This window comes from Argopecten irradians, chromosome 2 (assembly GCF_041381155.1).
Source record: "Argopecten irradians isolate NY chromosome 2, Ai_NY, whole genome shotgun sequence".
NCBI classification, from domain to species: domain Eukaryota; kingdom Metazoa; phylum Mollusca; class Bivalvia; order Pectinida; family Pectinidae; genus Argopecten; species Argopecten irradians.
Window position 1 is genome coordinate 10464400 of NC_091135.1, and position 23942 is coordinate 10488341.

The following is a 23942-nucleotide window of genomic DNA, read 5'->3' on the forward strand; positions in this document are numbered from 1 at the left end:
TTGATGATGTGTATCGGGTAACAAAGTTCATAGGCAATTGTTAAAGGATTTGGCATTATGACGACGTACAAAAAACATTTTAACAAAGGTTGAAAGTCCTTTCACTTGGAATCATGGAACATATTAATTATCACAAACAAGCTCTAAGCATCAATCAAAGGAAAAAAATGTGGTGTAATCGAAAAAAACCATATTATACTGAATTAGTTAGACACTGAGGTTATCAAACTGTTTAAGCATACACTTTAGTATAGACTTAGATGCCGACTGAGTTTAAGTTGATATCAAATGCAAGAAACAGATAGAATCTTTAATAAGAGCATTTGGTGCAGACGACACATGCTTTAAATCACACAAAGATACTTAAACACGAGATGACGTCAGGTCTTTTGGTCCACAAATGTATATTTAGATTTATCTTAAGTTACATATATCGATTTGGTAATAAATGCATACCCAGGTTCATGCATCATGGCAAATACAAAAAATACTATAAATAAAAGGTAAAAATAACTATTATTAATTGTTTACGACGGAGTACACTTTACATGAATAGTTACAGGCCCAGGTCCACTAGGACAAACCAATTTGTCAAATAAACTGAAATTTAGTCAAACTGTTTTAGTATAAGAATACTCATCGATATATCCATGACAATGTGTCCATAGTTCAATATGGTGTGTTTTATTTATACACAGGGGAAATGAATTTTTGCATTCAAACTACCTGTTGAAGGAGAAATGTTGTTTATTTATGACAAATACGATTTTCATTTCAAGATACTGGACGGTATTTAAACTGTATTGAACCCTATTGTGATATTGACAATGTCTTATTTAATAAGTAAAGTATGTCTTTGAACCTGTGAATGACCACCGACCTATCACCTGCTTTATATATTGTGCAGGTAGATCCCGCTTACCTGTAACTAATAACAGAACACAATGGTCAGTTGGGATAAGGTGAATAAGGGTCCCACCTAAAGCGGGAATATCCTTTGTGTGAATGTCTAGAACTAATAACCTACATTTATATCTAAGAAGCTGCCTCGAGTATACTTGAGTATATTTATTTATTTAAGAGATTTAAACTTTTAAATTTAATGCTTTAACAGACAGAAAGGTTGAAATTGTGTTTATATTAGAAAGGAAGTCCTTCAAATATAAATACAGTATATCTTCTGAAACTTAGACATTTTGATTATTGAAATTACATATGTTGATAATGAATGTTCTATATCAACCAATCCGTTGGTCGCTATGTTTCTATACTTGGAGAGAGTCTCTAAGGCTCTTTTCATTAAACTTCAAAAATATCTCGTATGATCAGTTTTGCGTTGTTTGGAACCTCGGACGGATATAGGCCAAAGTTTACGCATCATTTCGCACACCTTTATTTTTTTCACTATTGTAAGGAAAGGTACTATATTTATTTATAGCAAGAGTTAATTCAAAATTCTGCGTCAATCTGCTTTGTTCTCGTTAATAAATCATGAGATAAAAAATAATGACCATTTCTATGACGTATGTATCGGCCTTGCCGTTCTTCACTTGAATAGCCGTATTGAAATCAATTGTATTTATAATTTCAATACGTAAATAGTGATATATTTAACATATATTATTCATATTTCTCTTTAATTTGCTATCCTTGTACCATCGCATAGCAACCGATGAATCATTATTTATAAATCAACGTAGCGTAGAAGTTTATAAATGTCTGAACAATTCCTTGTTACATGACATCGTGACGGTAAAATAACCGTTCCTAATAGTTGAAAATAGATATAAAAGAAGAAATGAAAAGCGCTATGTAACAATACTTAAACGTTCATTAGAGTATACAATTAGACATCAAATACCTGATGCATGTGCGATGTCAACTTTAAATTACATGTAATTCTAAATTTCCACTATAACTATTCATTTTCAATCATAACCTCTAACATTATGTGATTTCAAAATCAATATCTAGTCATACAATACTTTTATCGGAAATAAAACACTTTTGGATTTATTATTTTGCCTTTCAGAATCGCAACCCTATCAATTTCGATAAATAACCACCCTGCTGATTTTCCATCTTAAACTTGCCTTCCCCATTGATCAATCGAATCACTAGCAATTGAGGCTAGTTCAATTCGGGCCAGGTACCGCCTGTGCTAAGTAAATTATATAGCTTTTGTAACGAAGAAAAAGGTGTTTTGATTCCAATGATTTTTATACAAAATATAACATGGACTCTTCATAAGATTTATACATTGAGGTTAAAGCTGAATATATTTAAAATAACGATTGAATCTTATGCAATTCACAATAATACACATTCATACGCAATGCGACGTCATTAGAGCAAACTCTAATGGAACCTCGATGAACCGGGCATCAAGCATATTTATAATGTTGTTTGTTTTCTTGTTTATATAATCAATATGTTATAATCTTTAACTGTTAATCCTTACAGTCATGAAGACAAGTTTTAAAGTTGATCACTTTATCTTGAAGCTTCAAGGACGAATTTTTTTTACATAATATCTGTTTCTTCATTAATGTGTATTATTAAGACATTATTGTTCTTGGGGAACTCCATTTGAGAATGCCTTTTTGACATATAAGTCAAGTTACCTTGGATACACATAACGTTTGATATATTGATGTACATTTAATATTTTTGACACGAGTTGATATATTTGTATACAAATTCTTTTAAAACATCTACAATATCAGCACCAACACTGGCTCTCTAATCGAACTAAACTGTGAAACAAATAATGGCTGCGATTAATAACCGGTCCGATATAGCTGTGCTGCTGCAAATCGCCTAGAATGTTTGCTTTACGTGGAAATACAGGAAGTGAGCGTCCTTGTGCGGTGCAGAAATGAAGAGAGATAAAATACGAGCCTATTAAAACAGGTCCTTTGCCGGATAGCTGCCATCGTAAAAGATTGCTATGGACTTAATGACTTCACACGTCTGTTTTAAGAGTAATCGATATTGGTTAGGTAAGACTTGGCTTCTTTCAATGACGCTTTAAAGGTTTCAGCGTCCGTTGCAACGCAAAGATTCAATCGAACAGAAGCTTTGAAAGAGTAGAAATATTACTTCGAAGGTCATGGTGTAGAGTTGTCCGCATGTTATGAAATCGTTTTCGGGTTTCTCATAACTATATAAATAATTGAATCGTCAAGATATATGCCTTAATCGGAGTCATGCTCAGTGCATAACAGTAATGAAATCATGTCAATGCTAGTGTGGACGTACTATGTAAGCAATATGTGAACATATTCTCTCACATTCTTACAGGAAGTAATATGAAATACATATTGCAGTTATACCTTACAATTTAACTTACATCTAATAAAATGCATACACAATGTTGGCAACAGATTCTTGGAGATCAATTTCAAATTAGACATACTCAAAGAAATTAAACTAGCAACACGTAAAGATTACTTAGTCTTTATTTTTTTAACGTCCTATTAATAGCTACAGTCAATTAAGGACGTGTCAGACTTTTTCTAGGCCGAGAAAAGCCGGAGTTCTTAGGGAAAAACTACTTACTTACGGTTAGTAACTGAGAACTGTCACAAATGGGAATTGAAATCCAGAGATGGGGGAGGGGCTATAGCAATATGCCTGAACACGTTATTCATTCGGTCACCGCTGCCACTAATGAAGATAATGAGAGAAAGTATCGTAGTCATGCCGTCTTTTGTATGAAATAAAGGTTAAATAATACAGATAAATATTATACCTTACCATGCTTATTACAACTTTTATACAATAATGATACAGATCTCGGATTTCATTCCTGACCTAGTTTAATGTGGAGGATTTCTATTATAATTTTGGCAAATAGAATTATTACATGTACTCTTATCACTATTCATAATATCATCATAGTACATAGAAAAGCACTTAATTACATTCATTGTTCTGTCCGATAAGGTAAATTATTTTGAAGGAGTGATATTTTGTCTATCTGGACATTTAACAGCTTGTTAATAGGTCCTTCAACAAAGTGATGAATGTGAATAGATTTTGATTTGTGATACAAAAATATTCAAATTAACCGTACAATTGACTGGTAAAATGGAGTCACAATGGTTTCTTGTGGGCTGCAGCGAATATTCATTTCAGTGCATTGCGTCTCACGTTACGGCATGGAGACGATTGGCAGTATATCACCCACCTGCTGAGCTCTGTACACTTCTAACCAAAACTTAAATAAGTCGTATTTTGAATGGCTAAGATAACATCAATGCTAGTAACAAAAAAGTTTTAACTGAAGAGAACTCATTATAATATGATTTACTGAAGTTAGATAACATTGAAGAGATCATGTTTTATACAAACGAAGCATTAAGCGATGTCCGACACGTAATTTGGTTAACTATTCACCTAATAAAGTTTGAATAGACCATCGTTGTCTAAACCAACGCGACGATTTTTACATAGTGTAGCAGGGGCAAGTGTATCAAATTTGCAGACTTGATATTGTCGTCCTGCATGTCAATTATTTTTTATATTTTACGTATTAATTCATAATATTAATTATACTGTGTCTCACGTTATCAATAGTGTCAGTTTCTCTCCTGATTTACATGATATAGCTAAAACACACCCTACGGTTTCACGATACAGTGAATATACTACTGCTGCCTTTTGTAATAAGATTCGTCAATTATGAAAACACATAACATCATCACATTCAATAGCAATATACGCAACACACATACATTTAGTTTTGTGGAAACTTTTCACATCAAGGAAGATTTGGTAAATTTAAATATGTTTATGTAACAAAATATTTGTCTTTGCAATATCTAAGCATACATATTTGTTTATTTCTATAAGGTAAAGCACCTGCAGCACACTTTTCTTCCTTAAATCTAGAATGCAATCTCTATGGACTATTCAGACATACATTGTATAATTCTGTCACCATTTTTAAACCTAATAAACTACGAACAAATTTAAATCTGATGGTTGGGTTATAACCAGCATTAGGCATAATCATATATCAACATGGATGCAGGATTCAACAGAAATAACGCCAAAAAATACATTTGCTGTGATTTATGCAGTCGAATTACATAATACGCTAATACTCTGTGAACAAGGAACGGATACCAGAAAATAGATTGTGAATTGTTCATTCTCATGCATAGATAATGAAAGTATCAATTACATGATTTACATATTTGTTCAAGACACGGAAAAAAAATAAATTTCCATATCATTATATCAATAACAAACATTTAGTAGCTTCCTGGTTTAAAAACAAAAACAATATATTTAACATAAATTGATCGAATTCTTAAATATACATGTATTGGTATTCTTGTTCCTTCTGCTTCTAATATTTTATACAGTAGTTTGTACACCCCTGAGATTTGACTTGTAAAAATTACTGACAGTTAAAACATTCTGAAAATCCGAACAGTACCCTAAAGGATTGGCGTCTTATAAGTTGCAATTCTAGTGTACCGATCAATGTTGACAAGCAGAGTGCAAAGGTCATCGTTTATTACTGCAATGTACACTAGTATATTGTATTGGCATATTTACGTAACTTTCAAACAAGTAAATGCTGGATCATAATCATTTTTATAAAATATTTGCTACTCAAGTTGCTAGTGAATTTATTCCATGGCAGTGACGGGTACATGTAGCATGTCTTTTGTTTTTATGCAATGCATAGACAGGCAAACCACTAATTATTTACGGTGTACATTGCTGTGACCACTTGTGTGGCATAACAGGTATATTGAATGTCCAGTTTTTACCATACATGGTCAGTGTTACATTCAACATAACGTGTCGTCATCTGCTCTAAGTCCGACATGTTTAACTGTTATGATTGGCCAACACATGTTTAATACAAAATCTCGACAATAATAATCACATAATCTGTTATTGTTGAACGGTTCGAACCCTTTGACCCAAAATCATATTGACATTCATATGAATATTAATCTGGGTAAAAAATGGGGGTAGGCTACAAAACTAGCTATAGATGGCGTTAATACGCATACGCTTGCGATTTTCTCTAATCCATGTCACGGTCCGGATTAATAAGAAAAACAAGTATACTCGGATTGTAATCTGGGTCATAAGAGGCATATGGATCGATGTACGATTTAATCTTAATGAACTTCTTTAATGGCAGTTCACTTAGGTGTTTTTATTTCATCGCAGAAAAATGTGATGAGTACTTCTAAGTAATGGTCTTGTATATAAACCGGGCGATGGATGATTCTAATGTAATTACACAGTATAGCTACGTATAAATGACATCATACTCATGTCTGTTTTGAATAAAAAAAAACAGAATCATAATAATTATATATTTTTATTTAAAACGTTCATATGGTATTGTATGGTGTAAGTTATTTATTTATTTATTTATTTATTTATTTATTTATTATTTATTATAACTGTCCACTCATTAATCCCTAAAATACACTTTGTGCAAAAAAAAATCTTGTTTAAAACCATTCCAGAGTGTGCGTTTATATTTGTGATTAAGAATGATTCATAGTCAGTACCATACAAAAGTCTCACATAGGTATCGGAAGTATGACCAGAAAAAAAGGTTAGTGGTAGAATGCCTAGATATCGTGATCGCACGACCATCATCTTCTAGACACACGTCTTATTATCTGACATGTCTAGGTTGTCTGTCTAATGCGCTTTGTGTAAGTGAAATACATCCTTCAATATAATTTGATACATTACATCTGTTATTAACTGAAATATATCAGTTAAGCCAGCATACGATTACATTTCTTTTGTGAGCTATACTGTTTCACTTTAGGTAGAAGAAACTTAATACCACTGTAATGGCATAGGTAGTAATTTTCATCGTAGCGAAATCACACGAATCAAATCTTTATGACTTGTTACTGAATATAATAAATAAGATCTTGCCATTATGACAAACGTGTGTATGTACTGTAAGTTCAATGTGTTTGATACCGACGTTATTGGAGTAGTAATATTACCTATTTATATTTTGATAAAGCTGCGGTTAGATTATCAACAAATATACTGATATAAATGAGAACCGGTCTATGGATTATCTAGGCTAGGTAACTGGATTTTCTAACAACAATCCATTTCCAAACAGAATATAGTATGAATGTTTACACAACATTCCAGATGTCTAATTACCATAATGCCGAACTTAATTAAGGGTGTCAAAAAAGTACGCATACAGCAATTACTAGTAATGTATTTCTCGAAAAAATAGGATCAATATTCATGCTTTCTATTCTTAATCAATATTTACAAAAACGTCTGACCTCCTTATATTGTTATTGTGATATTTTACTCTTTATTTGTAAAGAGAGTGAAATTAGAAATATCTTTTATTTACAAAAGCGATTGATACATTTTTGTGTTTGGGGTAAGTCTTTTACACAACAAAATGTATCAAGGATAGGAAGTAAATACAACTGATATCAATAGTACACAGAACGTTAACGTCACAATCATAAAACGCATCAATGAAATCTTCCAGGAGAAATAACGGAAACAATGACGCCAGTTAATGTGCATTGTTCTGATTCGATCACGACGACATTATTATTGGTACACAGGTGGTGATTTATGGTATCATGATGTCCCCCATTAACTGGCTATGGTTACTGACCACATTCTCCATTTTCGTGATTCTGCTATTTTTTACATATGTCTGTTCATCGCCAGGTGTATCTTCACCCGCCAGAAACTTTTATTGCGATGTAAGAATTACCATGGTAATATGTACATGGTTTCTGTTAGTTATACCTTTACTATAATTGTTGGTTGGAAAGTAATTATAATTTTCCGAATGTCTGTCACATTGATTTATACAGTTGAACGGTAATTAGGTATTCATTACCATATATAAACTTTCTTATTTTAGACTAGAAGCCTTATATTGTTTTCGCTTATTCTTTGCCAACTATACACTTTGTCCAATTGCTCACGGTGTGTTTCGTGCTAATAAAGCACACCGGTCTCTCTTTGAAATGGTCTGACTAGAAAGATATTATATCCAAATGTTAATTATAAGTTTTAAAAGACCTTTCATATTGACATAGTGATGGCCTCGTTATGGAATCATGTGACCTTCAATCAATAATATTAACCCTCTGTACTTTTTGTTAAAAGTTTTTAAATTCAATAATGTGCCGATACCCATAGGAAAATCTATTCAAATCTAAGGACCAATTAACCTAGAATATAATGTTATTTGAAATGTCTTACCACAAAGTCCTATTGAACTTACCGTTTGTCACTTGTCAAAGTTGAATTAATATAAAGCATAGTCAACTTAACAGATGTTTGAATTCCATACTGGCTGGCTTTTTGTCCTCTATATTTTATGTTGAACGGATATGTTTATGACTACAGATACTTGAAATGCTATATCATAAATTTACCTGTAATCAAGTAATTTTTTTTTCTAATGGGTTAGATTATATAGTTTCAACAGATAAGGCCAAGCTAACAATACATGCGTGAATTGCCTGATATTTAAACCTATGTGCTGCGTAGGTATATAAATAACATTAATTAGTAATAGTGTAATTTGATCTTCGTCAATTGATAACACCTTTTCACTAACACAGTCTGGGGTCATTTTGACATTCATAAATATGACTAGATGTAGTTAACCTTGAATTCTTTTATGCTTTTATCAAAACCATAGTTCTGCAATCAAATGTTCACAAAAAAAACTTTATACAAGTAATAGACAAACAAGATTTTTCTTACTGTTAAGAGAATTCCTATTTCCATAAAATAAATTGGTTTGTTTCGTTTTCATTCTGATGTTGAATTTGGTATATATATATATATTGTATAATGTTGGATCACAGACAATCTCGGTCATATTTTATTCTGTACTAATATACAGTACTATATCTTTCAAAAATAATATGGAATTTTCTATAAAGACTCATTCTGTTTATTTCTGTAGGAAATTCGGAGTATCCAGAGTAAACAAACGGTGGCCAGTATCATAACACTACATCACGCGGTTTTTAATGAACTGGTGTCTATAGATTTTCGGTTAACTCATCAACCAGAATATAGTGACCAAGACTTGGAGAACTAAAGTTAAGGAAAGTCAACCATCCAGACCAATGGCTAGTTTTGGTATATTTAGTTTTGGTCCGTATCATTGGATATCACATTTTGGTACCAGTATGCATATTACCAGCGAGATTTTTAAAGGTTCCGAAACAAAAATTAAACGTTCGTTAATGAATTTCATAACGTCAAAGCAAAATTAATTTCATAACATCAAAGCATTTATATCGATTGTCCAAGATGCACACACTGTAGTGACAACATCAATCAAATGTAACATTTTTTGTGTGAATCTATGTTAACAATTGAGCAGTCAACTGCTAGTTTACTACTGTATGCTAATTAGGACGATTCGAGTAAACATATAACGACCCGCGTTATGGGAATTAACACCCTATTTATGTTATCAATTGTTTAGGAAGTGATAATGAGTTTAGTGTAAGCGGTAAGGTAATAAATTTTGTGACACTAAAATATTATCAAATATTTCATATTTACATTTTTTTAAATTAAAACCCATTTCGATTAAGGTATGTATCTTTACTGCCGTATTTTATACTGAAATACCCAATCTAAATCTTCATGACCAACCTTCAAATTGATCACGATCATCACAGCTAAACAAAATCCGGTTTTACTTCCCCCCCCCCCCCCTTCCACCTCGCCCTACTGGTGATCAAAGTTTATTGGGGAAAATCCGGATGCTGTCAATTTATTGGAACAAATCATTTTCATTAATAAATTTGTTCTCATGGTATTTGCATTCTAATAATGAAATGTATGTTAACGACCGACCTACAATTACCAGGTGCACACGAATTGATTACATCATTAGTTTTTGTGGAGGTATTATTTCCCGGAAATGGAAGCGTGATTAATTTGTCGGTCAAGTATATGAATCGATGTTAGGTGCAAAGTGGGCTCGCCGGACATTAACATCAATGCATAATAAAACTGAGAGCACGTAACAACCAGCATGGTGTACATACAAATGTAGTTTGACATAATTAAACGTGAAGAATCTATTCATGTATGTACATATAAATAAGGTCATTAGATGGGAAGCCAAGAAGTGCACTAATGTCACCACAACAATCTCTCTTGAATGAAAGGAACTGTTAGCCGATTGTCTGTTTTATAATCTTATAGTAATTTAAGAATGATGACTGTAACAATATGTTTATTGGTTTATTAAAAAGTCTGAATATATTTAAAAGCGACACTTCAGAATTTTATATCAACTATATTTCGTGTTTGTTTGGAAGCCTGTGATTAATTTTCAGTCCAATAACAAAAAGTGTGTTTACCATGAGGGTGAGTCGATAAATAACAACTTATCTCATTCATATCTTGGTAAAATTAAAATTTTCACTCGTATCTAGTCATTCTTTAATCAGATATTGAATGTCAAACATGGTTAGTGATGCAAAGTCATACTTTCCATCTAAAGTTGCGTATCGTGCTATAGATCGGTTCTCGTATTAAAAAGGTAAAACATGCAAGGAAATGCACAGCGAGTTAACTGATGTTTATTGAGTCTTCTGTACAAATGTATGTTTAGATTAAATTCTGGAAAGAGAAAATTGAGTAGGGCCTGGGTCAGTGAGGACAAAGAAGTTCAAGACGAAACCATTTGCTGGCAAGGTGATGGCCGCAGTACATGTATTTCGGGACGCAAAAGACATCATTATGTTGAATATTTAACCCAAAGAAAGTACAATAACTGGAATCTATTATACATACTTTCTAGACCAGCTGAGAAGAGTCATCTGTGAAAAATGCTAAGGACAGCTCCTTAAATCTGGGTTGCTACAATAGGGCAACGTAAGAGTCCACTTTTGGAAGATTGCAATGGGTGTTGAAGACCGAAGCGGGTATCATATGATACTGTATGGGGCATTTTTCTATACTGACCTAGCTTCTAACGACTTCTTCCTTCTTTCAAGCTTTAAAAACAGTACATATCAACATCACATATATTGGAACTATTTGTCTACCTCTAGAAGGAAGACGCAAATACCACAAAATTATGTTTCCACAAAATGAACTATGGTTCAGCACCACAATATTATCAATATAATTGATAAAAGTAAACTGTACTTGTTTCTGTATCCAACATTTTATGACATGTTTTTTGTACTGTATCGTTAGTGAATTGAATAAAATATTGTTTAGACCAATACTAACAAGATCGTCTTTCAATGCGTTATATCCGTATTCACCGCCACAATACACGTATTCCGAATATTTTTCGTCCTATTTTTTGTTGTACGAGCTTTTATAGCAAATCATTTTCCCCAATCAGTAGTTGAACTTTACCTAAAACTATTAAACAACGTTAACACATTTCCTTGTATACTCAATTACACATACTGTTCTCGTGTAACATAACCTATACATTACTATTACCACACTCACTGAGATTCTCGCCATTGTCATACAACACCTATATCCTTTATTTGATCAAACTGGTGGTCAAAATGAAAGTAGATGTTTTTTGACAATAGGACCCCAAACCAGAGAACACTTGATATAGTTATCAAGTTCATATAACTTCATAACAATTTTTAGACTCGTTTCTTAAAATTTTATTGGAAATGAACATTAAATATTATATATATTATACTATTATTTGCTATGGTAGCAGACAAATCGATGGCTTTGTCTTGGTTTATCGGTATGTAGACACGGTCCGTTGATTGTCATGGTAATAGGTTTCTGTCATGGAGCGGAACGATGCTATACTTTATATAATATATATAATGCACTTACTTTATATGAAATATCGACGGAGGTATATGACACACAGACAGGCGAGGGACTATATATGCGGAGGTGTGCAACGCACATCAAATGTACCAGGTGCGTGATTTTATGGTGTATGTGAACAATAAATGGTCATTTTATCACACCAGAACAAGAGCTAATATTTAGAAGAATTTCTACGTCAAAATATGTTGCAGAAATCCAAGATATGACGTCACAATGCATTTCCAGGTTTTAAAAGCATTCATGTCACTATTTTCAATTCCATAGGGGTATGAAAAACTGTTTTCATTCCATCCCATTGTTCTTAATTAACAAAAGTCAGTGATGGAATATGATCATAATTAATTTTAAAGAGAAGTCGCCATCATCTATAATATCCTTAGTATCGCCATAAATGTTCTGGCCGTATTAATCGTGGAAGGTTCATCTAAAATGTTAATTAAGAATAGAATGTCTGCCACCTTATAAGGACTCAGCCAGTACAGAAGGGTCAAATGGTATTACGATATTAGCAGATACTCTAACTATAAGACTATAGTACCAGAGAAGAAAATTGTCAAATACTATAGGTTCTGAAATTTTCACGAGCTAATGAAAATCAATATTAGCACTTTTAAGTACGAGGTAATATGCGTACAGATAAGAAAAGTAATTATTTTATGACAAATAGCTGTTTGCTGTCAAGGATTGTCAATATATCACAATAACAACAGCAAAGTACAGAAATCAAATAAATCCCCAACCAAGTCAGAAATGAAACTGTTCACCAGAGATAATCCACATACATTATAGACACTCCTGCAGTTCGTGTTTTCAAATCAATTTTGATAAGAAATAAAAACATCAAATATATTGATTGGTTTTATAATGTTTTTAGGTCATGACCTTGTTGTACTTTAACGGAGGCAATAAATCTGAATTGCCTTTTACTGGTTTTAAATCAATACCCTTCAAGGTCAAATAAGGTCAAATTCTGTAATATAGGACATTAAAAGGACATCCTAACAGGTCCTACACGTCAGAGGCTTGACGGGGGTGATTTAAAGTCAATATATCGGGGAGAAACGAAGTGAGATCGGTATGTGTGCGAAAATATAATATATATATGACAGTATCTATACTCAAACTTTCAATAAATACAGTCTATACCTTGGAAGTGTTATCTGTAATTTTGCTAGAATTGTATTATGATCTGTTTACTGTTTGTCTTGATCAAATCATCAATTCTTCCAGAAGTTTATATTTTTCGTGGAGACGGGGACATATTTTCTAGATATTGAAAAAAATATTGATAACAATCTATGTCCTGTTTGTTTAACACTCATTGATGTAAATTTCAATTCACATCACAAGTTCGGAATAAGCATTTTGCTGATATTTTAAAGCAGATTTTTTCGTAGCCAGTTTATAAATGTACAATCGCTTAGTTTTTTTTTCAACTTCTATCCATCACTTTCCACCATAACTCATACTTGCTGTGAATTCATTTCGGATTCCTATGACATGTATATTGGAAAAGATCAAAGAAAAAAACATCAAATGATGTCAAACTTCTGCAAATATATTAAAAAATCAGAACAGTTATTGAGAACCTGATATCAATTTGATGATTCCTTGTCCTTTTATTATCAAATTTACGGTATATTTTCTCTTTGATATTTAAATCGCGTTGTATCCGATAAAACCTTGAAAAAGGACATGTCACAATCGATGCATTTTCCGCCTTGACGAAAACCAATAACGGAGCCAATATCATACTGTAAAAAGGACAGATATTGGAAAAACGAAAGGCAGTAAACAATTGGAATTGTAAAGTGAACTTTTGAACTAAATGTCAATTTGGGTTTTTGCTGTCTTAGACAATATTTATCAATTGGTTATGTGAAGTATTACACACCACTACATGGTTAACCAAAACTTATTTCAGACAGAGGAAATCTAGAGTATTCAAATAATTAAATTGAGATATACCATTAAATGTAAATAAGTGAAGAATGAACAAATCACGGGTTATTGTTAGAAAACCTATCACTGAAAAATCTAGAACATTCAAATAATTAAATTGAGATATATCATTACCTGTAGTTAATTCAACGATGAAAAAAAAATCATGCGTTATTATGAGAAATCCCAAGACAGTTCAAAAAGAAAAGAAATATAATTCAAAAAAAATGAATAGAGATAATTCAGATTTATCCCTAAAAGCGATTGATTAGTACAAATACGTTCTAATGAACTAATGCATTATCGTATTATTAAACCTTATTATCTCGACATCGTTGTTATCCGTATATTTTGGTGAGGTGAACTTCGTTATGTAACGTGAATTAATAGCATATGGATTAGTCGAGACTAAAGAGTTAGAAAGGTTCAATTGTAGTTAATTTTGTGTCACAGGCAAAGTAATTAGTCGAATATTGAAAAGAAATGTGACTCTTTACAATACCGTTCATTAAAACAAATTCAAGTAACTCTATAATTGCATATATTGTCAGTGTACAATTATTTTCATAGATATATCTCTTCAAAATATAAAGAGTTGATATAAATACACACTTAGTGTTGATAGACGCCACTACATTCGGTGTATATTGGCGTGTGTTAGGATAACAAAATATGGGAGTGAAATAACTTTATTTAAATAGATAGAAATCTTAAATGTACTGCTATGACTAATACTCCAGGTACGTTTTAATTAATGTAAACAATAACAAAATACCGTAATTAAGCCTTACTTAACAATAGAATGTCAATCAAACTTCAAAGAAATTTAAATAATTGGTCGGTATAGATACAGATCTACTTCAGTCTGCAAAACAATGCCTGGCACATTCCGGAGACCGGAACCGTCTCGGGTATTAGTCTCTACCGCCCATGTAGACGAATGAAAAAATAGTAAAATAATAGTTCACCGTTTCAACTTTATAAAAAAATTTATCGCAAACATGCAGCGGTTAATTAATGAAACGAATATGAGTCAGAGAACAGTGTCTGTTGTAAACTTTTGATGTGTTTATTTCAAAAGTACTTAGCACGTGCGAGACCTGATTACGTAACGGTATAGTTGTCATAATGATCTGTTAGAGTGCAATATTTATGTTTGAAGTGACTGTACCGATTTTATCATTAAAGATTGAATATGATGTGTCATTCATGTGATGGCAACAGCCCAGTCTAAACTTACGATAATGTACACTTACGTCAATTTTAATATACACGTATCGTGCTTTGAAGTTGGGCGTCGCTCTCCCTGTAATCTTCAAAGGAAATCTTTGCAGATCTGTGATTGGTCATTTTTTTCATCTGAACTCCTACAATTTTACTATGAGATAGTCCTGTGGTGGACATAAGGTCAATGATAGTAAAACTTGGAGTATCGAGGATGTCAATATGGTAACTATCAAACGTCCTATCTATAGTTTCACGAGTTAAGGCCATCGTGAAGATTGGAAGCAATTAAAATATTTTGTTTATACAAGTATCTTAACCTTAACTTTGTTTAGTTTTTGGGGGGTTGACTTGATATCCTTTTAACAGCCAGAGTTATTCAGGACAACAATGGAAGGGAAATTGACCATTATGAGGTGTACGTACGAGTACTAGGTGAACATCAGTCAACCGCGCCGTACATTATATAAAATACTTAAAAAATTCAACAAGCAAACCCTGAACCTAAAGATGATATTTTAAGAAAGATTGTTCAGAAAATACTTAGTTTCATACCGGATAATGTAATTAAATACCGGATAATAGAATTACAGACATGTGCTAAGTTGAAGGTGAAATACGTTAACGTGTCGGAAGGTAATACTGATGAGTATTGTATATATTGGGTTATTGTTTTACACTACATACTACATTATAGCGAGTATTGTACAGGTAGTTAAACACACAGTCGTGTGATAAACAATGAACATAATGATTGCCCAGAGAGTATGATCGCAGGACACTATAATGCACACACATCACACAATACAATATTGAAATTGTAAACTATTATATATAGTATTCTTATTTCCTGATATATACGATTTCTTGTTTTACTTCTAGATAGAAATCATAAATTACAGTATTTATATTATTGCTCAAAAGAAACACAAACTAACAAGATATTTATAAGCACTATCTGTCTAATATTTTTGTAGGATGCGGAATGTGAATAGTTATAGTTATTTAAAGATAACAGCTCCTGATGACAATAACTTGACCAATTGGACTGTTATACAACGACATACGTCAAGTAAATGACAGTCCCTTCAACCCCCCCCTTCTCCCCAAGTACATGACAGTCCCCCCCCCCCCCCCCAGTACATGGTAGTCCTCCACCACCCCGGCTCCCAACCCCACCAAATTAGCCTCGAATATGTGTACAGTTGACGACCTTCACGATATCGATGCCACTCGTCGTTCAATGCCAAACGTGATTCCTAATGGTTTTCTTACATTTACAAAATACAAAATCCTTAGAACGATACCATAGATACACACCACCCACCCCACCCTCCGAAGTAGGTCATTCCAATAAATATAGTAGGTAACAAATAAGTAAGATGACAACTTGAAGACAAAGTGAAGCTTTATCTTAGAGATCTGTGTATTGCTTCATCGCTTGTACTGATATTCCTTTTGTTTCAATCAAATACCGGTAATTAACTACAAATATAGGCCGTTATTAAAGCTTCACCTGTCGTTTCTATTCACATATATGAATTCATTTTCAATACACAAACCGAAACTTAAGTATACATTGAGTAAATATTTCACACGTGATTTATTTACAAGTTGTAATAGTAATGACCCTAGTTTGAACTTCATTCACCTGGTTACACAATTAAAGTAGCTACTTTTGGAATTATCGTACTTTCCAAAACTGTATGTCAATATTTGCCTCTCTCTTCGCCAGCGAGGACACAAGGTCGTCTTTGAATTAATTACAATTATGTGGTACTACAGCTCACTGATCGTTTAATTGATAATTTGTCAATACCATATTGTACACAACTTCATGCTAATATTTACACTTGTCCGCCATTCAAATACCGAAGAGTGGCGTTTAGAGCACTCTGATTGGCTAAATTATCCCCTCGTGTTAATTAATAACGTATGTACAATGTAAATATACTCATTATCAAACACGGGTTGTAATGTACTTTAAAATCTACATAGTCTTTGTTTCTTTTATGAGTGAGTAAATGTTCAATATAAATCATAGTATAATCATTTGGTCGGATAAGATCAGGACAAACTTACAGACGGTTTATTCATTAAAAAAGATAAGTTTATTAACATTTCTCTAATAACCAGTGTTGATATGAGGGGTCACACCCAAACTGTAAATATTGTCGGTACTAGTGGGCGAAGTTACGAAATTTATAAATGTATGAGAAAGGACCGAGTTGTACAATATGTAGTGGAGAAGAAAACAATTACTTCATGTGCAATTGAAAATAAATCCCAATCTCGTTATTTCGAAGTTGGCTGTAGTTAGTCATGTTATTTATTCGAATAATTCGTGTTGTTATGTATAATTGTACATCGTTAATTTTGTTAGCATTGCTAGACAGCAACAAATCGCGAATCTAACATGGTCTTCGAGTAAAACGAAATCGAGAAAACGAGTTTAGATATCATTTTGTTATTTCATTTTTTTATCGAAATCACGTTTTCGTTGTAAACACCTCATTTTTAGATCGAACTATCTGGTAACCATGGTAACCATGTGTCTACACACATCAGAGGTATGTTACATTTTTTCACGGCGATGATTGGTCTGACAGATCCATACTCGACCAAATAAATGTAATTTTTCGTCCAATGTTTGCATCATGCAGCAGAAAAGTAACGTTTACATCATTTTACTTCCATTTCCATTCATTAGCATTGTTCGAATCCATTGAAGTAATATCACCGTCTAAAAACATTGTGAGCGGATGTAATTGTCTCTAATTACTTGATTTTACGACTCATATTTGCAATGTTTTTAATCGAAATGCTGATTGGCTGATTGAAATCAATGATCACATGACATTGTTTAGTATATATTTGAGAGCAAGTGTCATTATTTTGATAGCATCTAGCCTCTAACGTCCGATTTTGTCAAAGGTTGAAAAACTTAAGTCGACGCGCACACTTTGACCTTCATGCAAAAATAGTGCGTAATTTATGGAAAAGCATATACAAATACTACAAACTGCAGGTTATGTATACGTATATAGCTCTACATCGCATTAAAGCTACATACAATGGAAATACGGTCTTCAATAAACACCGATCTATTTTAACACTTACCATGGCCTCGCACTGGGCCTGTGAGGGCTCCTCTGGAACGATTGTCACAAGGCTCAGTTTACTCAAGGAATCATCAATCCCGGCATTGCCATTTGCGTTTGAGGAAGAAAGATCTAAAAGTTCCACAGGGTCTGTAAATTCGGAGATTTCCGGTAGTCTTTGTATCTCAGTATTACTAAATCTTCTCATGTCTCCAGTTATACCATTACTTCGTGTTAGACTCATTGTTCTGTCCCAATTGTCGTCGACAGCAATACCCCGATTTCTGACCTGATCTGGTGCCACCGCAATATTACGATTTCCACTTGGATCTCGTACAACCGCGACACCGCGTCTTGCTCCTTGTTCTCGACTTATTCCAATACTTCGTGATCCGCTCCGATCCCGTGACACACCTATGCTTCGAACTCCGCCAAGATTTCGTCCCAACCCAACATTTCGATTTCGACGTCGATCATTTGCCAATCCGATACCTCGATTTCGGATCTGAGCCTCTGCTACCGCGATTCCTTGCGATCCACCTCGTTCTCTTCCAATTCCGATACCTCGACTTCCACCCCGATCTCCCTCTACCCCCACACCTCTACTTCCGCCTCGATCACCTCCTACCCCGATAACTCTACTTCCGCTCCTGTCTCCCCCTACCCCAACACCTCTACTTCCGCTCCTATCTCCTCCTACCCCGACACCTCTACTTCCACTCTGGTCTCTAACCCCGATACCTCGATTTCCGCTTCTATCTACCCCTACCCCGATACCTCGACTCCCGCTTCTATTTCCCCCTATCCCAACACCCCTACTTCCGCTTCGATCTCCTCCAATCCCTATACCTCGATTTCCGCTTCTATCACTCCCAACCCCGACACCTCGACTTCCGCTCCGATCTCCTCCAACTCCGATTCCTCGACTTCCACTCCGATCTCCTACTACCCCGATACCTCGACTTCCAGTCAGATCTCCTCCTACCCCGATACCTCGACTCCTGCTTCGATCTCCTCCAACCCCGATACCTCGACTTCCACTTCGATCTCCTACTACCCCGATACCTCGAGTACCACTCCGATCTCCTCCTACCCCAACACCTCGACTACCGCTCCGATCTCCTCCTATTCCGACACCTCGACTTCCACTCCGATCTCCTACTACCCCGATACCTCGACTTCCACTCAGATCTCCTACTACCCCAACACCTCGACTCCCGCTCCGATCTCCTCCAACCCCGATACCTCGACTACCGCTCCGATCTCCACCGACCCCGATACCTCGACTACCACTCCGATCTCCTTCTACTCCGATACCTCGACTCCCACTCCGATCTCCCCCTACCCCGCCACCTCGATTTCTGATCCTATCTCCCCCTACCCCGACACCTCGATTTCCTCTCCGATCACCTCCTATTCCTATACCTCGATTTCCACTCCGATCTCTACCAACCCCGACACCTCTTCTTCCGCTCCTATCTCCTCCAACCCCCACACCTCGACTTCCGCTCCGATCTCCTCCAACCCCGATTCCTCGACTTCCACTCTGATCTCTTACTATCCCGATACCTCGACTACCGCTCCGATCTCCCCCTGCCCCCACACCTCGATTTCCGCTCCGATCTGCCCCTACCCCGACACCTCTACTTCCACTCAGATCTCCTCCAACACCGACACCACTATTTCCACTCTGGCCTCCTATAACCCCGATACCTCGATTTCCACTTCGATCTCCTCTAACTGCGACACCTCTACTTCCGCTCCTATCTCCCCCTACCCCGACACCTCGACTTCCGCTCCTATCTTCTCCAACGCCGATACCTCTATTTCCACTCCGGCCACCTCCAACCCCGATAACTCGCCTTCCGCTCCGATCTCCTCCAACACCGACACCTCTACTTCCGCCCCTATCTCCCTCTATCCCGATACCTCGATCTCGTCCAACACCAATACCTCTACTTCCGCCCTGGACCCCGCCAACTCCGATACCATTACTTCCGCCCCGCTCTCCGCTAACCCCAATACCTCGACTTCCGCTTCGATCTCTCCCAACCCCGATACCTCGAGTTCCGCTTGGATCTCCCTCTATCCCGATACCTCGACTTCCGCCTTGATCTCGTCCAACAATACCTCTACTTCCGCCCTGAACCCCACCAACTCCGATACCATTACTTCCGCCCCGATTTCCGCCAACCCCAATACCTCGACTTCCGCTTCGATCTCTCCCAACCCCGATACCTCGAGTTCCGTTTGGATCTCCCTCAACCCCGATACCTCTACTTCCGCCCCTATCTCCCGCAACCCCGATACCTCTACTTCCGCCCCTATCTCCACCAACCCCGATACCTCGACTTCCGCTCCGATCTTCTCCTACCCCAATATCCCGACTTCCGGCCTGATTACGTCCAACCCCGATTACCCGAGTTCCGCTTTGTCCGCGTTCTACTCCGATGTTTTGTATCCCGGTGCGATCTTCCAACTGTAATTCCGCGAACATTTGCTCTACAACAGGTCTTGGTATTGCCCTCAAAATCCTCATTAAATTTCGGATACCTCTGTTTTGCCTTTGAACACGGGAAACTCCCACCCCATTATTTCTCGCATTGACATTTCGTTCCGTTCCAAATGTTCTTTGAGATAGGGATGGTAATATAATTGATAATAGTATTAATAAAAACAACAGTCGGATCTCCATAATCCGGAATTTCACATATATTCCAAAACGTTAAAATATTCTTGTATTGAAATCTCTTTCTGTCGGAAAAATTATTTCCTACATTCCATTACGTAAGAAAACACTACGGAATCAACTTTATCGAAGAAGTCATTTCAAATAACCGAACAATAAATCCGACGAATTTTCGTTTTTCGTTTTCCATATACCAACGCGTCAATCTTGTGACATTAACCAGACATATAATGAGACTTGTTGAATCATGGGTCATTTCAAAACTTCCAATGAACGCGTAAAATTGTATATATATTCACAAATTATTTCACTTTGTAATCCAAAAAATAATTTCCACCTCCAAAGTTAGAGATTAATATGATCCATTGTTGAATTAGTCCAAACTATTTGTTGGGAAATTCAACCTCCGATTTCGAATGATATTTATCCATGAGTCTAAATGAGAAGTGCCTTCTAGGAAACATGTCTGTCAGAGAATGTATGTTCCTATTCTGGAAACTATATAGATAAAATATCGGTATATAGGTAAAGGCCTTTGCGATTTATTTCCTATTTGCCATTAACCTGTCAGTTAAGTGAGTGTGTATTGCTCTGCAGCGTGACCGTTCAAACGTGACCAAGCTGACCATCACTGTCAGTGGAGCATGACCGAGACAATTCAACCGATGATACCACCACTTAGACCGATCACCAGATGCCAAGTTTATGATAAAAGATAAAGTTTGTGATATGTGTCTCAGGTGAATTCTTTCGTTAAATTGCTTTTAATTTTGCTTGATTTTAAACTTATGTTGTTAGTAGAACATTGTTGTTAATGATTTAAATAATTATACCCAGATACCATCACGTATTCTATGTCACCGGCTTTGTCCACATTAGTGTATTGGCTAATACATTAGCGCTGATTTGTATTTCCAGATACAGGACGGAGTTGCAAGTATCACATTTTCTTGTTCATCGAAAGAATTTTGAATTGCAAAACTTTTTGTGAGAATGAATTCATGTTTTTTGTTCTGATGTGTTATTTAAAGGCGGTTGTGATATTGTTGATATATCACTGGTATGAAATAATCGCGTTCTGTCACCACCCCTCCCCCCCCCTACTTGCAAAATTTCAAAAAAAATCAAACCTTCTTTTTTTACATCGTTGCCTTACGTTTAATGTTCAAGTTGAGAAAATCGTCGAATTCCAAAGGACAAAACCAATAATATATTTTATTTACAATGTATTTAGAGAAGTTAAATCCTCTATTTTAGTGAAGTTAAATCCTCTATTTTAGTGCTCGATTCGGCAGTGGTCAGAGAATGCTATATGGTTTTTTTCTGCTCAGTTCTGAAAATAAAATAATCTAACTAAACAAACACACATGTAAAAGAAAAGAAATAGAAGTGTCAACGAACTTATTTCAAACTCTGTCAATTGTGTTAGCGGATTATTCTTAACGAATAAAAAAACAAGAATTAACTCGGCTTGATTTCAAAAACGGATCGTGTCAAGTGTATTCATAATCTAGATTTAATTTTGATGAACTTTGTTTGTAGCTAAATATAGTTTAGGTTCAATCTTAAGATTACATTTATGTTTACCTATTGTTGATGTATACAGGTTATAAAGAAGGAGGTATTTCACTGCCGACTTTATGTAGCCATCGTTAGAAATCCGTGTTAGAAGGTGTCAGGAACTAGACCCGAGCTTCGCTTAATTTTAACGGAAATGGGAACCAGATCCGAGTTCCTTTAACCTTCAGTTCCGTTTAAGCTTAACGGAACTAGGTACCAGACTTGAATTCCGTTTAAGCTTAAACGGAACTGGAACCAGAACCGAATTTCGTTTACCTTAAATGGAAATAGGAACCAGACCCGACTTCCGTTTGACTTAAAACGAACTAGGAACCAGACACGAGTTCCGTTTGACTAAAATGAACTAGGAACCATAAATGAGTTCCGTTTGACTTGAAATGAACTAGGAACCAGACATGAGTTCCGTTTAAGCTTAAACAGAACTCAGGTTTGGATGTCAGATCCGTTTAAGTAGATCTGTGCTATAGAGATTAATTATGTGGTATGTAATTAATGAAAGCTTTAAGATCGATTCCTGTGTTATATATGTAATTAAACATGCTAGTAGAGGTAGGAATCATAATAAATGGAAATGCTCGTTGACCAGTATTTGTGTCAAACGGAACTCGATCGGGTCTGCGGTTTTTTATAGTTCCGTTTATTAAACGGATCTAGGAACTAGGAACTCGCAACCAACTTCAGCCCACAAGAGAAGATATTGGTATACCGGTTGATGCAGATTTATATACTTTGAAGCGCACATTCAACACGGAGTAAATATAGACAATACGCAGTATTCAGAGAGTGATTTTGTCGTATTTGAAGACCCAAGAAAGTAACATTTTGACGTGAACTACCTGATGTTGCAAATCCTGCCTATTAAAACGTGTTAAATTCATTGAATGCGAACTCCGAGTCTGATAATCAGCTAATGAATTGGGTAATTAAATATCAATTAACACATATTCTGTTAATTAATTAACAATAATAGAAGCGCCCCACGCAGTCTAACGATGTATTGAGTAATTCATTTCAAGCGTACACCTATTCGGCATATCATTGCGTTTTTATTGTTTTCAATCATGTCAGAACGCCGATTCGCAAATCGATCTATCATTGTTGTATATTAACATAATTACACTATTCTTAACCAAATCAGCCATTAACACTTTGTAAGACAGTCTATACCTATAAATCATGTAATTACTTGACATGCTGTTGATCTTAAATTTAGCATGATCCGACCTTAACATACTTATGTGACGATAAACAATGTACCTTTTAATATCTATTACTATATGTATAACGACCGATTATGATTGGCAAAATAATGTTCTTTTTAGAACAAGACTTAATTGAAGAAATATTGATTCAATATTTTTTTGTTTATTAAAATTACTTAAAAGTTGAATTTGACGTCGTTTACGTGTACATTCTTCAACGTAAATGCCATTTCATGATATGTGCGGTGCGCAAACCCGGAATTCCCACCAAAAAAACCGCTTACCTCTGATTCGAATATGACAAAAATGCCATGCATATGCATGTTTGAACTCAACACTCTTTGGTTG

General features: G+C 35.3%; 1 protein-coding gene across 1 annotated transcript in view; it reads right to left on the minus strand.

The window, feature by feature from the left end:
* The window catches only part of LOC138316431 (spidroin-1-like), a 66324-nt gene extending 45705 nt beyond the window's left edge, over positions 1 to 20619 (minus strand). The window contains exon 1 of the mRNA XM_069258125.1: positions 18142 to 20619. Within this exon, the coding sequence (XP_069114226.1) occupies positions 18142 to 20619 (2478 nt within the window). The remainder of the gene's footprint in view (positions 1 to 18141) is intronic.
* Positions 20620 to 23942: the final 3323 nt, after the last annotated feature.